The sequence below is a fragment of the Haliotis rufescens genome, unplaced genomic scaffold (genome assembly GCF_023055435.1).
Source record: "Haliotis rufescens isolate VD_foot unplaced genomic scaffold, xgHalRufe1.0.p SCAF_2, whole genome shotgun sequence".
Classification (NCBI taxonomy): domain Eukaryota; kingdom Metazoa; phylum Mollusca; class Gastropoda; order Lepetellida; family Haliotidae; genus Haliotis; species Haliotis rufescens.
In genome coordinates, this window is record NW_025963890.1 from 52,940,463 (window position 1) to 52,958,366 (window position 17,904).

General features: G+C 40.4%; 1 protein-coding gene across 1 annotated transcript in view; it reads left to right on the plus strand.

The window, feature by feature from the left end:
- The first annotated feature begins 621 nt into the window (after window positions 1-621).
- LOC124125430 (tRNA dimethylallyltransferase-like) overlaps window positions 622-17,904 on the plus strand; it is a 51,643-nt gene continuing 34,360 nt past the window's right edge. Inside the window, exons 1-3 of the mRNA XM_048400144.1 lie at window positions 622-773; window positions 1,326-1,469; window positions 4,333-4,431. Of these exons, the coding sequence (XP_048256101.1) occupies window positions 645-773; window positions 1,326-1,469; window positions 4,333-4,431 (372 nt within the window). The 5' untranslated portion in view covers window positions 622-644. The remainder of the gene's footprint in view (window positions 774-1,325; window positions 1,470-4,332; window positions 4,432-17,904) is intronic.

Below are 17,904 nucleotides of genomic sequence, written 5' to 3' on the forward strand. Positions count from 1 at the left end.
TATATATGTATACAACTCCAAAAAAATCTGGGGAAAACGTCGCGTCAAAGATTATTGCACTTATATAGCGACGTGTATGTGTACGTGGCTTGTTTGTACTAGTCCGGACTTATTATAGATGATCCTAGGTCATAACATAATATTTTGTATTGGTAATTTGTATTATCCTGACTTATTAAGTAACTGTTTATATAGTTTGTACAATATTGTCTTTGTATCTACATGGAACATTTGCGCAATAAAATCCTGTATCTTGTATCTTATTTATGAAACCCCACAAAGAAATAGATGCATCCTTTTCATCAAGGAATTCAAGTAAGTGGTTTTTTGATCATGTTAGAAATTTTTTTTTTTTCCTTAAATAGCCACAGAGACCTGTGCTCATTCCATTTTTTCTCGCACAAATCGTTTTGACATTAGGCCTGACAGTCATGGAATAGTCATGATTTAATAAAACACAACATTGTATGACTAACGTTAATTGATTAGCTAGGCCATTCCTTCGTACCATGTTATACGACGCAAATGAAAGGCGTTGCTATGTGTGACTGTTTATGAGGTCATATTGCCCAACAAAGCGTAATTTCTCTGAACATTCTGTTCAAAGGATAGAGTGAATAGAGTTATGCCCCTTGAAAGTGGAGATGATGGCGGCCGTGAGACGACTGCCGGTTGTTGTCGTGTTAGGAGCAACAGGCACCGGTAAATCAAAGCTTGCCATCGAACTGGGACAGAAATTCAATGGAGAAATAATCAGTGCTGATTCAATGCAGGTTAGGATAACTATATATCAGAAGCGACATTGTGTGCATCACATCGAAATAAAACACGTGTTTGCTGAACAACTTTGGTTTTTTATGCATATGAATGACGCTGTGATGGGGCCTAATCAATTCTCTTGATATTGATGTAACTGACCCAATAGTGTTGACATGAATTGGTACGAGACCGACCAGTTGCCATCTTCATTCACTACTGTCGATGTGAGAAATGGGGATTTCCAGGTATATAAATAGCTCAACACGTGTTTATGTTATGTTGAGCAGTAAAACAGGGGGCCTATTACAGCATGTTGGATATTTGGCTATTGAGTCACTGACAAAGTTGAATTTTCATATACTGTCACTCTGTTATGATTTTTCAAAAGTATATTTATGTGATATTTCATCGCTGATCTTGCTTATAGATACACATGTACATGAATCTTATAAAACATGTTCATACTGTTATTGAGGCCACCCACAGGATAGGTCCTCATTCTGTTTTGCACAGGATAAACTTGTCACTCTAAGTACATGTTTTCACTGAGTGCATATTTGTTGCAGATATATGAAGGTCTAAACATCATCACAAACAAGGTGACTTCAGCTGAACAACACCAGTGTCGGCACCACCTCATTGGCTACGTCAACCCCTTCACCAACACATCCAACACTGTTGTCAACTTCAGAGACAGAGCTCTTCCTGTTGTATCCTGTATGCAACAAGAATCCCCGAACACAAGGCCTCTTGGATGGCGCATTTGTCAGCCCACATTTGTGCCCAAAAGCTACACATTATGAGTACAAATCTCAGATGATACATGTCACTTCCAACTCTAAGGGGGCGGTCGGGTAGCCTAGTGGTTAAAGCGTTCGCTTGTAACGCCGAAGACCCGGGTTCGATTCCTGACATGGGTACAATGTGTGAAGCTCATTTCTGGTGTCCCCGGCCGTGATATTGCTGGAATATTGCTAAAAGCGGCGTAAAACCATACTCACTAACTCACTCCAACTCTAAGGGACAGGATGTCAACCATCCTGAAGCTTTTTTTGTAGCCAATGGCCGACAACCCCTGCTTGCTCTGCTTGCCTTATTTCGCGAAATAATTTTCTGCTTCAGCTAACCAAACCGCGGGTGTAAGCTCTATATCACGTGACCAAACTTCTCTCTTGCTTGTGAACAAACACACTTTGTCTGGAATAAGAAATATCGGGTCTAATTCAAACCTTTCGGTGCGTTTTACATATTGTGTTGCATAATTATAAAGACATGCTACTTCAACTGCGACAGTGAGGTGCAACAACATAGCTTTACACATCAAAGTGACAGTATTGCTAGCTCTCCGTAGGGCTTCGCAGACAGCATGTGAACGATAAGTACGCAAATGGAAATACATTTTCACATTTTAGGATATTTTCTCAATGAAAGTTATGTTTATCTAAATGTGTAGACTTGTCCAAAATGAAACGGATGAAAAACAAATGAATGGACTCTGTAAGATGTGACGATGTGACAGAGGTACTCGGCTGGCCGCATGGAACTCTGGGTAGGAGAGTGATAGGCTTCATACGACCAAGGCATATTTATATTGTAATCTATTGTTTGATAAACACTGGCTTTTAATCTAATCAAGCTGGCAATGGGTATTTTGTAACTCATTCATAAGAAAAACACACATCCTTTCTCTTCAATTTGCCTCTTATAAAAAACATTACTGAAGCCAGTGTACTCTGAGCAGCGCTTGCGTTGTCGGCTTCTCTGTCTGGAGTTCTATTGTTTTGGTTTGAGAATTGAATTGTGATGTCACACTAATTATTTCATGCATGATTTAAAAACACACAGAACTGTCAATGTAAGTCCCTTTGAGCAGACAGTGGCACAGAGCCCAAGTCGCTGACGCTAACATAACATATTATAAGGATTAGGGTTGGGACGGGTAACTCGGAACGGGTGGGTACTGAGTAGGACCTGGGTACCCACAGGACTTCCCAAACCCGTGGTTAGTCACGTGATACATTGTTTAATGACAAAAATGATCTAGATCTGTATGGTTACACAACAAGTCACTAATGTTAGCATTGCTTTTTGACTATGCCTGTAGACTTTCTGACATATACTACTCAAAAGAAGTTAAGGATCACCTGATTCTTTCATATTTCAATAGTTAATCTCTCATGCCATGACAGATTAACATTACCAATATGAAAGAATCGGGTGATCCTTAACTTCTTTTGAGTAGTATATACATTGTATATCTTTGAATAAAGATTAAACTTCAGTCAACTTCATAAGCATAAGCAAATCATTTTATCCATTTTGCAAGGGCTACGGTCAAACCAATTCCCAATCAGACATTTTGTACCGATCTCTTGAGAACTACAGTGGGTACTCATGTAAGTTCGAGTTGTTTGGGGGTGGGTACCTGGGTAGTACATTTGGACTCGTCCCATTCCTAATAAGGATACATGTACATCTATTCAGTTCCATATTTTTACAATATAATATTTTATGAAATGAGTTTGTTGTATCTTCTTGGGCTGACTATTGAAAGTCATACCTATTATTGCATAAGTTATGGTATAGTTTAAGACACTGTTGGAGTTAAGGAAGGTAGTATTGTCTGATGTAAATGTGCGCACATTGTGAATGGATACCAAAGTCTCTTTGCAAGGGGAATGGTTAACAGTACTTTAGTTGTGTGGTGCGGCATCAGTATGTAAAACTTTCTTATTTAGGTAGCTAGAGACACGGGACTTTCTTATTTAGGTGGCTAGAGCCACAGGACTTTCTTATTTAGGCGGCTAGAGACACAGGAGTTTCTTATTTAGGTGGCTAGAGACACAGGAGTTTCTTATTTAGGCGGCTAGAGACACAGGAGTTTCTTATTTAGATAGCTAGAGCCACAGGACTTTCTTATTTAGGTAGCTAGAGACACAGGACTTTCTTATTTAGATAGCTAGAGACACAGAACTTTCTTATTTAGGTGGCTAGAGACACAGGACTTTCTTATTTAGGTGGCTTGAGACACAGGACTTTCTTATTTAGGTGGCTAGAGACACAGGACTTTCTTATTTAGGTGGCTTGAGACACAGGAGTTTCTTATTTTGGTAGCTAGAGTCAGGAGTTTTTTTATTCAGGTGGTTGAGTCACAGGAGTTTCTTAGGTAGGTAGCTGGAGACACAGGAGTTTCTTAGGTAGGTAGCTGGAGACACAGGAGTTTCTTATTCAGGTAGCTAGAATCACAGGAGTTTCTTAGGTAGGTAGCTCGAGACACGGGTTTCTTATTTAGGTAGCTAGAGTCACAGGAGTTTCTTAGGTAGGTAGCTGGAGACAGAAGACTTTATAATCATATGTGTATTCCTGGTCCTTCATATTTGCTTCAAAATGTAAGTGCCTTCTTGTGTCATACACAGGTTAAGAGGTGGGATATGGATTAGCAAGTGTTTTATTTTGTTCTCTACGATATGATGTGGCCACCATCATGATGTTTACATGTCTACTGACATGTTTAAGTAAGAGTGACAAGTTTGTGTACATGAAAACATGGATGCTGTTCCTCAACACTGTCAGATAGAGAAGGTGGCAGCTGAGGGGAAACTCCCCATCATTGTGGGCGGCACCAACTACTACATCGAGAGTCTTCTGTGGAACTTCCTTGTTGACCCGCAGGTATGTTGAACATGTATTAATTTTGTTGTTATCCTTTAGACCTGCAGGTATGTTAAACATATATCATGATCTTGTCATATAGACCCACAGCATGACAGATGTTGTTATCCAACCACAGCATTACGGATGTTGTTAGCCACCCACAGCATTACGGATGTTGTTAGCCACCAACAGCATTATGGATGTTATTCGCCACCAACAGCATTATGGATGTTATTCGCCACCTATAGCATTACAGATGTTGTTCGCCACCCACAGCATTACAGATGTTGTTAGCCACCCACAGCATTGTGGATGTTGTTAGCCACCAACAGCATTACGGATGTTATTCGCCACCTATAGCATTACGGATGTTGTTAACCACCCACAGCATTATGGATGTTGTTAGCCACCCACAGCATTATGGATGTTGTTAGCCACCTACAGCATTACAGATGTTGTTAGCCATCCACAGCATTACGGATGTTGTTAGCCACCCACAGCTCTACGGATATTGTTAGCCACCCACAGCATTACGGATGTTGTTAGCCACCTATAGCATTACGGATGTTGTTAACCACCCACAGCATTATGGATGTTGTTAGCCACCCACAGCATTACGGATGTTGTTAGCCACCTATAGCATTACGGATGTTGTTAACCACCCACAGCATTATGGATGTTGTTAGCCACCCACAGCATTATGGATGTTGTTAGCCACCTACAGCATTACAGATGTTGTTAGCCACCCACAGCATTACGGATGTTGTTAGCCACCCACAGCTCTACGGATATTGTTAGCCACCCACAGCATTACGGATGTTGTTAGCCACCTATAGCATTACGGATGTTGTTAACCACCCACAGCATTATGGATGTTGTTAGCCACCCACAGCATTATGGATGTTGTTAGCCACCCACAGCATTATGGATGTTGTTAGCCACCCACAGCATTACGGATGTTGTTAACCACCCACAGCATTATGGATGTTGTTAGCCACCCACAGCATTACAGATGTTGTTAGCCACCAACAGCATTATGGATGTTGTTAGCCACCCACAGCATTACGGATGTTGTTAGCCACCCACAGCATTACGGATGTTGTTAGCCACCCAAAGCTCTACGGATATTGTTAGCTTCGGACCAGGTCAGGACAAGTCCACAATTACCCTGTATGTCAGATGCAATTCCAGTTTGAAAAGTACATAAAAACATGTTTGGCCGATCACCCAACCTTAACCTGATGGAACATTAATGTAATTCAAACCTCAATATATGTCTTCTCGGACCTAACGAGGTTTAGTTAGAGATGCAACTGAAGCACCTGACACAGGTGAGGAGTAATTAACACCGACTCAGGTAGATGAACTCGCCAGGTGGCCTGAGTTCATGGAGAGTTGACCACCGTTTATGTAAGGTCACATATATCATGTGGAGAGATGTATACTCCAGTCTTGCTTATTGTGAAGGCTTATCAGGTCAGGTAAACAGTCATTGTGATAAGACATGGCTGTTGGCAGCCGGCTGGCATGGTGGCCCTTCTGGTAACACTCATACAGCCACAGCACAGGATGTAGAGTAGGGACAAGCCTGCTTGTACACAAACACTTAGTCAATCAAATAAAATTATATTTTTTTTCTTTGAAAGAACCTTTCCTCTTCTGCTGTTTTCATATAGAATCAAGCAAACTAGACTTAGTTAGTTTGATCTGGACTTGTCTTGGCTTTTAGTAAAAACAAAGTACCTAAAAAATTTAAATTCCGCAGTCATGGTGCAGGACTAGCCTGCTGGCTGCTCCGGAACATTTCTGGCTGAGCCACTTTGTCTTGTTCATTGGTGCACCTCCGTCATTGACAAAATGCTTGTTTTTAACACATCCTTAACTTTTTTATATAACTTTTATTCTTAAAGTGTTGTTTAGGAAAGTAATCTAGTTCTGGGAATGTGTTATGCTTCTTGCCTGTTAAGATATTTTAACTTCCTTATCCATCTTCCTGAGGCAAGGGAATTAACTGTCCAGTTCTGGGTTTGTTACTTGGGTGAATGAATATGTGCTCAGGTTTCACCAAAGTAAAGCACATCTAAGACCTGCATCATTTGGGGCTTTCTTCCCACAGGTCACCCTGTGATATAACTGAAATAATGTCCAGTTTCCTACCTTGTCGAACTAGGCTGGAATCATGGAGTTATTGTTTGGCTGGACTAATGAGTCTATGCATATTTCAATCAAAATTGTGTAACGAAATCAACGCATGGTTTGCAACAACATGGCGATTTCGGCCGATTGCAGGATCTGCAGAACTTGTGTTCCCTCACCTGAGCGTTGGCAGGTGTTTTCAAAATCTCTTCATGTTTTTAATCAAGGTGCTCAAGTGATTTCATGTACTTCGTGATGTAAGACCAATAAGATCATCTAGACTGGGAGCCTTCATTTTGTTTGAAGCAAATCCATGTGATATAAGAGGTGGAATCTGATTGGTTTATTGGAGGGACATAGAAGGGACATAACTTGTCATAGCCACTGGTGGCCCTATGATTGAGCCTTGAAATTCCGACCTAAAGTACTCACGGAAATGAAAAAAAACTTTTTTAGATCTCAGATTTTAAATAAATGCAGTTAATATACAAAATATATAAATATTCAAACAACTCAATTAGTACTAATTGGGCCTTGGCACAAATACAGCGTATCAAAGGTTTTTATGTCTTTTTACACATAAAAGTGTGTAAAAATATGAACAAAACAGACTATTGTGAAACTGAGCATAACCAGGTGTTAGTAGATCAGTGTGAATGTCTAGACCTATGACACCTTGACGACAGGTGAAAACAGGTGCTTGAAACCCACGTGCTTGTGATTTGTCAGTGGTTAGTGATTTGTGAGTGGCATTGTGGGATAGTTAATCATCGTCAAAATATCAGAACGTAAAAGTAACATATTCCCTTCTCAAACAACAACTTACATGTCATTATTATTATGTACATTAACATAGCTGTTATTTTAACGTCATTGGTTACCATGACATCACTAATGGCTCTGCTACTGAAGCTGTTAGCAGTACTTTTTACACTTAGACACAACTTATTACTGTCTTCAAACTGAAAAAGTTTGAAGAATGATGTTGGATGATAAATAAAATCTCACCCTCGTGTCTTTTGATATAAAATATATCAACACTCGTTGATAAATTTGAAAAAATCCTCGGCAAGCCTCAGAGTTTTTCCACTTAAATCGTGTTGATTTATTCGATATCAAAAGACACTCGGGTGACATTCTCTATATGCCAGCAAATCTCCAGAAACGTGAACACCATCACGGGGAGGCCTGGACAAGTGTGACCTCACATAGTCGCTTTGTTTCATGTACTTCCTACTAACTGGAGAATATTGTTATTAATGGACATTATTTCCCATTGACTGACTTCCCACCTCCATGTATATCATCTGTCGGATATGAGCCCTGTTACTTCTTCCGTACTCTGTCGTCCCCTGCACACAGACAGGGAAGTCACTTGTGTCGGCCCCCATCATTGACCTCAGGGCATGTTGAGGTACTTATTGTCTCGTTAAACGATGCCCGAGACATGATGAGGGTGACCATCACATGGTGAGGAGTAGTGTCTCTGCACTTGGCCAGATAATCTTCCCTGGGGCTGAGATTAGGATGTCTCAGTTCGTCGGTTGCCTCAGAAGGGGCAGGTGATGCTGCAGGGTGTTTGTTAGAAAATAGAAATATGTACAAAAATTTCCTATTTTTATCATTTTTCTGTATAAAAATCACCATGAAAATACAATTATGCTTATTGCTGTTCCAAAATCACAGGAAGTATCCATGTATAACCCCTCTTGATGGGGAAAAACACTTAGCACTGTTAAATAGTCTGTAGAGACAAATACATCCTAACAGTTTCGTGTCGGAACACCCACGTAAAAGCGTAACCTGCTTGGGGGTAGTGTTTAGAAAGTAGCATTTTCTTAAAACGCCTCTTTTTATTTTAATGTCATCATGGGTTTTCATTAACAGTAATGATAGAACATCAATTCTAACCACATGAGACAATATGGTTATGCTGGTTTTGGTATCTCAAAAACTAAGCCATTTTTAAGGCCTCTGCTGCTCCACAATAGCTATTAAGTCATGAAGCATTTCACACCTTACTGACTTGTGTCCTGGAGATGCAGCCTCATGTTGACATTAAATTGTCATTGTAAATAGTCTTGCCTACTGGCTATAGCGGGACCATTCTACCAATGGGAAATGATTTTTCAATCAAATTTGAGTCTTCAAACTGTAACAAACTGATTATCATTCAATCAGAATTTCCTCTTTTTGTATCTAATTTTACAAACTAACTTACCCTCTCTGCATAGGTTCACGTTGAACACAGCACTCGCCATGAGTCCATGATGTATGGTAAATATTGTCCAACACAAATAGAACCAGTGACAACTTTATTTCACACTTATATGTTATTATATATGAATATTTTATTAGTATTAAATGAAGTCAATATTTGTTGAATAAGGGTGTTTCAACATGGCAACATGGACATGGACAACGGATGTAGCAGATATTCTGCCCATTATGACCAGTAGTGCAACTCTGTACTAGGGTAGTTGGTAAGGGTGTGCGTTATTATCAGTATATGGGTACATTGAGGTTCATTATCATGTGTTTAATGATATATATGCTTGCCAAATACCTTTGCTGCCCGGAAGAATGCATCTGGGGCCACAAGATGCCTGCGTATTTAATGACTGAGCAAACATAATGCTGTACCAACATCTTGTTATATTCCATTTAAGAACTTTGATTGATATATCAATGTATCAGATTGCTTCTGAATTCCAAATTTTGAATTTATTGTGAGTGGTTTAAGCATTTGCTCATCAGGCCCAGGTTTGATTTCCGATATCAGTACAAGGTGTGAAGCCCATTTTGGGTGTTGCTGCCGTGAAGTGGCGGGAATATTGATAAAAGTAGCATAACCATATCCATTCACTGTGGCTGACTCAACGTTTCAAGCAGCTATGTGAAACTAAAAAACCCAACCTTTCCCCAACTTGTTCAGAATGCACCAGGGAGGGTTGTGTAGGTCTGTGAATGCACCAGGGAGGGTTATGCAGGTCTGTGAATGCACCAGGGAGGGTTATAGAGGTCCGTGAATGCACCAGGGAGGGTTGTGTAGGTCCGTGAATGCACAAGGGAGGGTTGTGTAGGGCCGTGAATGCACCAGGGAGGGTTGTGTAGGTCTGTGAATGCACCAGGGAGGGTTGTGTAGGTCCGTGAATGCACCAGGGAGGGTCATGTAGGTCTGTGAATGCACCAGGGAGGGTTGTGTAGGTCTGTGAGTGCACCAGGGAGGGTTATGTAGGTCTGTGAATGCACCAGGGAGGGTTATGTAGGTCCGTGAATGCAACACAGAGGGTTATGTAGGTCTGTGAATGCACCAGGGAGGGTTATGTAGGTGCGTGAATGCAACACAGAGGGTTATGTAGGTCTGTGAATGCACCAGGGAGGGTTATGTAGGTCCGTGAATGCAACACAGGGTTATGTAGGTCTGTGAATGCACCAGGGAGCGTTATGTAGGTCTGTGAATGCAACACAGAGGGTTATGTAGGTCTGTGAATGCACCAGGGAGGGTTATGTAGGTCTGTGAATGCACCAGGGAGGGTTATGTAGGTCTGTGAATGCACCAGGGAGGGTTATGTAGGTCTGTGAATGCACTCAATGTCTCAGGCAGGACGGAAACACGAACATTAGTGTGGAGATTGTTTTGAGCCGAGATTTGAAATTCGAGTTGTAGTGCTGCCAAGTTCAAATGGTGAATGAGAGATCAACTTTGTTAACAAACTGTTTAAGCGTCCACTGCTTGTGAAAACTCACACAATCAGACACAAGCCGGTGTTTGTGAGGGCAATCAGTGGCCCAGATATGTGCAAAATCCTCCAAATTGTCATGTCTCGGAGCGAGGCTCCCCCGTGCGTACCAGCAGGAGTCAAGGGTGTGGAGAAGTCCTGTTTGTGGGGCAAACTTTGCCGATTCCATGCGACTTGGACATGCTGCAGTTGTAGGATTTCACCACATTTAGATGAAGCGCTGGGGCCGTCACCAAACACACTGAGAGGTCGGAGGTCACCGTCTGACAACCCTGAACTTTGTCGTGTGAGTGTGGTAATGTTGCAACACTTCAGAGAAAATCCTCCGGATTATAACCATTTGTTCTGCATGCCGTTCGCTTTACACCTTAGGCTAACGTTACTATGCCCCAACCAAGCACCAGCGTTTGACGAGATGTCTGCAGCTCCAATGTTAATGACTAAAGACAAGAGGTTGTATGTTGACAATTATGCGACAATTCATCACTTGACATACCATCCGTGTGAAGATCTTCGTGTCTTAGTATGCTGCAGTGAATATCCTGGGATTGTTTCTCGGTGTTTATACACTCGAGGACCTGGCCACTTGTTCCCAGCAGATGGCTGCCTTCCTCGGTTATTGCCTTCTTTAACTCCACTGGAATTTGAGCCAGAAATATTTCATGCCAGATGTTAAAAACAAATTAACAAGTTCAAGGAACTTTTATTCCAATCCTAGGGACCTGTCTCCCTTGGAAGGAATGATAGCCTCTTTGGTGGCACTGAGCTGATTCTAGGACTCGCGGTACCATGATCAGGTTTTGAAATTTGAAATTAATTGAAAAAAGGGGGAAATCATGTAATTGTTATGAATACAAAAACTCTATTACACCAGTGCCATAGATTCTGTACTTTGGCTGTCATTACAATATAAAATCTTAGATCTTCAACAGAAGTCCTCTCCACTGTCGGCTGTCCATGAGCAGTGGAGATGTTATTGCTCTGCCTCTATATATCATTAGTAACTATGCATGGAAGGTCTCACACTCACCATCTTCCCGGGGCAAGCGTGTCCGCCAGCCTATATCAAAACCTAGTCTGTTTGTTTGTTGTTCAACGCCGCCCTCAGCAATATTCCAGCTACATGACTGCAGTCTGTAAATAATCGAGTCTGGACCAGACAATCCAGTGAATTGACATCATCGAGCATCATGAGCCTGACCACCCGATCCCGTTAGTCGCCTCTTGCAACAAGCAAAGTTGCCTTTTATGGCAAGAATGGGTTGCTGAAAACCTATTCTACCCTGGATCTTCACGGGTCCAAAGCCTAGTTTCTACCCTTGACACATCAAGGCCACTTTGTACATGGCTCGACCCTGGCGCCACCTTTCGTAGATCATCAGTTGTGCACCTTGTAATCAAAATGTGATATCCAATCAGATCGTGTTCTTTTCTCATATAGCTTCATGAAAATGGCGACTGTCCTAGTTGATCAGATGACAAAAACATTCACAATTTTATCCCTAACACATAGGCAATTGTTGGGAGGTTTAAAAGATTAAAAAGACATATTCGTGCCAACAAAGACAGACAGCGGTAAATCACTTTCATACAAAGGGGTACCAGTTGTGGATATTGATTTTGTGAAACGTTCTCTGATTGGGCTATTGATATGTGCGATAATCCAATCATATTTAGCACAGGAAAGTGGGCTTGATGTGGCAAGGGTGGAAACAATACTTTGATAAAAAAGCTTGTGGTCGCCCTTCCCGAAATGGGTACAATGTGTGAAGCCCATTTCTGATGTTACCCGCAGTAATATTGCTTTAATATTGCTAAAAGCAGCGTAAAACCATACCCACTCACTCACTCACTCACTTGTTTTAGCATGCACTCAGGTTCATGGCCGAGGAGTCGTAAGAGGATGTAAACCTTACTTTTATTTTCCATCACCAGAGCTCGAGATAAGCTTTTGGATATTTGGGTACTTTACCCAGGAGTTTGATTTTGATTGGGTATCCACAATTTTTAGACGGTATTCAAATATTTTTTACCCACCTGTTTCTTGTCATTTAACTTAAAACCTGTTTCGTAACAATCCCCTTCAATCATGTGAATCGTAGTATACCCGCCTACGTCTGCTTGCGGCTCCCTCTCCGGGAAGCCTTTTTTGTGCAAAACTTAACATTGTAAGAAAGGAGCTTTTTTATACCCCCCGTCTGAAAAAATTGTCCGCACGATTTCTCTTAAACTATTCAGTGGATTCATCTCAAACTTAACACATATAATCTGTGTCATATGGAGGGGTGCAATCAAAATAAAAAAAATGTTTTTATTAGTTTTCCATTTTTTTATGAATTTTTCAAACCCTAACGTCTATACGAAAAATTTGTCTGCACGGTTTCTCTTAAACTATTCAGTGGATTCATCTCAAATTTAGTACATAAAATCTGTGTCATATGGAGGGGTGCAGTCAAAAGAAAAAAAAAGTTTTTGTTAATTTTCCATTTCTTTATGAATTTTTCAAACCTTAACCCTATCCTAGCTATTTAATTTGAAACTACTGACACACATGGCGGGTCGGGGGTATTAGTGAGCCAAGCTCACTTTTGCTCTTGTTTAATCACCAATCAGCGACTGTTTACAATACAACATGTACACTGACATGGTAATTTTATGCTAGAAATTTCATTTGTCTGCATATTTAGTTTATTTAATGCATATTTTAGTCAAATATGCAGCTTATCTCTAGCTCTTCATCCCCCAGCAGATTATATCATCTGAGAGAAGATAATGATGTTACACGTATGCAACCACTTGGGACAGGAAGCAAGAAAGTAGAGACCTTATATATTATGGTAATAAGAAAATTGAACTTGACTTTAGTCATTGTAATGATAATGAGAATACTACATGAAATATTATCCCCGTGGTTGAATCTATGCATGATAGAGAGGGCAGCAGCTCGTATATCCAACACACAGTGATTAACTGTGTATATCCATGTATAAGTACATTTTCAATATTGATGCAATATCATATAATTGTATGAATATCAATACTATGTTAATAATTCACTGCCAGGGAAAAGTTTAAAGAAATGTTAATTTTAAACATTTCATAGAAAAGCCTAGTTTCTATTTAGCATTAAATTGATAAATTGCAGGTCTACATGCAGGTTAATTTAATCTTTACACATGCAGAATAATTTATTTTTATTATTAATCGATACATCAATTCTAAAATTTCTAAGCAATGACAATCCTAGCTATTATAGATCATAGTTATGGTAATGGGTTTAAAATGTATGAATTCTGAAATAGAATTTTGAAAATGTATGTTTATGAATTTAAGACACAAGATGACTCGATAACTGAAGATCAGAGTTAAGCAGATGACGATTTCAAGGTTAAACATTTACAAGTAAACAGTGCGGTGGGCGGTCAGGGCGGGATGGGGGTTTAATCAAATTTCAAACACAGCAGCGAAGGTTTCTGTCGCCATACAAACACATGCCCACTGAAGTATTCTGGTGTTCTCTCCCTTGCCTCTCTCAAGCCGGAATTATATGAAATTCCTGGGATCCCATACACCAACTGTTCACAGAATTTTGTCGCACTAAACAAAAATGTAAATAATTTAATGGAATCTAGATGGCTTAAAAATGAAAGAAACATGACCTTTTCTGGGAATTCTGGAAGGACAATTGAATCAGTTTGGCCTGATGACTTTATGAGCTGTGAAATTATTTTGATTGATAATTCAAGAAATGTTGAAGTATTGCTTGGTGTGCGAAGGACCGTCATGGATGACAGGTGTTTGAACAGCTAAATCTGAAGAGGAAATGAAGCCTCACAAATGTTTCAACAATATTTGTTTACAAAGAAAACAGAAAAGTGGAGTCATTTGACCGCTGGTGACAGAAAATTATGGGGGTGAGGATTGGCAGCTATTTTTTTTTAAGTTGTAAAATTCCTAGGGAAAATGAAACAGTATCTGGCCAAGATGTGTGCAAGTTGTTAAAGCCTCCTCTGAATGGCTCTCTTTGAAACACAATCTTGCCAAAAATTGTCAAAAATGTGATTTGTAAGGAGTGTGGAACCAGGTCATCCCCTCTCTCCCTCCAACATGTCGGAGATTTGGGATCAGATTATAAACCAGAGCGGAGAAACATGCAGGGTCTCAGGGGGTACTGGGTCTGTGGGCCAGACAGCCACCCACGCACACAGTCTGGGGGGACACATAGCAGCCGTGGGGGTTGGGTGTGTTGGGAGAAGGCGTAGTTGCTTGAGTGGAATAGGGGTGTGCTGTATGTCTATGTCTGTGTGGTGTCTGTCTGGTTGTGTCAGTATGTGCCTGTCGGGTTGTGTCTGTGTGTGTCAGTGTCTGGTTGTGTGTCTGTTGTGGGTGTATGTGGTTGTGTCTGGATGTGTCTGTCTGCATGTGTCTGGTTGTGTCTAGATGTGTCTGTCTGCATGTGTCTGGTTGTGTCTGTGTGTCTGTGTCTGTGTCTGTGTGGTGTCTGTCTGGTTGTGTCTCTCTGTGTCTGGTTGTGTCTGTGTCTGGTTGTGTCTGTGTCTGTATATTTGTGTGTGTGTGTGTGTGATTAATACTTATTGTATTCTTGCAAATTTCACAGTTTCTAAAAGGGATACTGAAATTTGAAACAGCTTTAGAGACTATCTGCAATCCTGTAAGGTCTCCACCAACATCCCCACTCGTCCCATACTGGCAATAGTTCCAGACGAGCACAAGACAGGGCTTAATTATAAGATAGATAGATGTACACAAGTTTTTGTTGTTAGAGATGGTCCAGGCACAGCTTCAGTGGCCAGGCAGTGTAGTGCTCCTTTGTCATTTGACCACTCCCCCGGCCCCCCCACCCATCCCCTGATTGAGATGGACAGAAGTGTACACAGGAAATGGCCAAGGGTGTGTTTACATTCCTACTTACCCTCCCACTGGTATGCAGGTAACAAATTACAGGTAATATACCTGGAGTGGGAGGGGGTAGAGGGGCCAACTTTGGGGACTGAGGCCGCTCTCCTCTATGCTCTTTGTGAAGTGTAAATGAGATTCCTTTCAATCCTAAGATAGAAAGCATGTCTGAGTTAGATTAAGGGTTGGTAAAGAAATGTATTTGTTGTCTGTGAGTAACTAAACTTGGTAATGTGATGCCTGCGTCACCTTGATAGGAGGGTGTTTGTGTTGGTTGATGATGTTGTAGAATGAAGCTAATGACGATGTCAAAGTGGGACAACAAGATGTGTTTACTCTCTGTTCTTCTGTTGTGGAATCTGGTTACAACAGTGTAAGAAAGAACTTGGTAGCGGGAAACCGACTCTGTCTCTTGATATGGGCATGAAGGGTACAGTGTGGGAACCGACTATTGCTGTCGGGGATGTTGGTGCTTAAATATTACATATTGATGATGATATTGCCGAGGTCTTAGGCAACGAGAATATGTCAATTCTGTCTGATAGTATCAACATAGATAGAATGTCATGTGATATTGTAAACAATGCCGGAAAATATCTTGTAAATGTGTGTGCCGCTCTGGACATGTCTATTCTAAATGGTCGCTGTGGTACGGATTTAGGTATAGGTGATTATACTTACATTTGTCACTCAGGCTCCAGTGTAATTGATGTGTGAAGCCCATTTCTTGTGTCCCCGGCCGTGATATTGCTGGAATATTGCTAAAAGCGGCGTAAAACCATATTCACTCACTCACTCCAGTGTAATTGACTACATGATTGTATCCAAGTCTATTCTTCCACTGTAACACATTTGATGTTGTGTCGAGGGCAGAATCCGCACACAGAAATACTTGTACAAGTTTATTATGTGATAAAAAGAAAAGTTATAATGAATATATGTGTAGTAAGGTTTTATCTCGTCTTCCAAATAGTAAATGTTTCTGGTCTACCATATGAGGATTATCTCAGAGTGTGGCAACTCGTGTACCTAACATATCACTAGAACAATGGGTCGATCATTTTAAAGATGTGTTTGACAATCCAACAGATGAAGATATGGTTATCACCGATACGACTATTAATGATATTCATGATGATATGCCCTGCTATATTCTGGACTTCCCCATTTCACAAGAGGAGATGCTATATGCTATTAACTCTTTGACTATTGATAAATCCGCAGGAAATGACCACTTCATTTCAGAATGTTTTAAATATGTGAATGATATTTTTGTCCCGTATCTTACAGTGCTGTTTAATAAGTTGTTTGATAATGCCCACTTTCCTGAATGTTGGCCTTTGAGAATTATTGTTCCGATACATACGCGAGGAGACATCCAATCCCCATCCAACTATAGGGGTATAGCGGTTCTTAGTGCACTCAGTTAGTTGTATGTTTCTATATTGAACAGAAGGGTCAAGTCTTGGTGTGAGGTCTATGGTAAAATTGCAGGGTCCCAGGCTGGTTTCCGTCATAATTACTCCACCATAGATAATATCTTTATATTACAGTGTATTATCCAGACACATATCATTAAGCGTAAGGGTAGGGTATATGGTTTGTTTGTCGATTTTGCAAAAGCCTTTGACAGTGTAAACCGGATGAAATTATGGTCAATACTAGTCAATAGAGGTGTTTCTAGCAAAATGATAAAGCTATACAGTCTATTTATACAGCTGTTAAGGCTAGGGTTAAATTTAAACATTCATTTTCTTAAATGTTTCAGTGTCCAAGAGGAGTGCGTCAGGGTTGTGTGTTAAGCCCACTTTTATTCTCGATGTTCATTAACGAACTAGCTGCTGAAGTTGAACAGAATTCTGGACCAGGAATACAACATCATCCTGATATTACAGAGATATTCCTGTTATTATTTTCAGACCATATTATTCTTATCGCAGATACTATAGATGGACTTAGGAAGCGTATTGATGTTCTAGAAAAGTATTGTAATGATTATGATTTAGTCGTCACTTTGGGTGAAACTAAGGTGGTTGTTTTTAAGAAAGGTGGAGTGTTGTCAAGAAAAAAGATTTGGTACTATAAAGGTCTAAAGTTGGAGAGTGTGTCTTCCTATAAATATTTGGGTCTTACTTTTACGAGAAGCATGTCCTGGTCAAGTCATTTCTCTAATGCTAGTTTACAGGGGAAAAAAGCAATGTTTGGAATTTTAAGGTCATTGATAAAATTACATCCTCTTCAACATGACTTATATTTTAAAATATGTGATATGAAAATAGTCCCAATTTTACTCTGTGGTTCCGACGTCTGGGGTCTACACCAGAATGATGAAATAGAAACCATACATACATTGGCATGCAAGCGCTTTCTAGGTGTCAAATCGTCAACACCCAGCAACATGGTTCGAGGTGAATGTGGGTGTTATCCATTATATCTTTATGCATACAAAAGAGTTACTGGTTACTGCACAAGGTTATTGAGTATGTCCGATTGTCGCTTTTCAAAGACACGATGCTTCGGGCAGAAAGTAATGGTAAAATTAATTGGGTCTCAAAATATAAATCTTTATTGGTCAGTTTGGGTTTGACTCTGTATGGGAAAACCAGTGTATAAGTCAACCTTATTCGATTTGGTCAGAATTTATGTCGCATCTGAAATGTAGTTATGAATAGAATTGGCATAGTCTTGTGTAAAA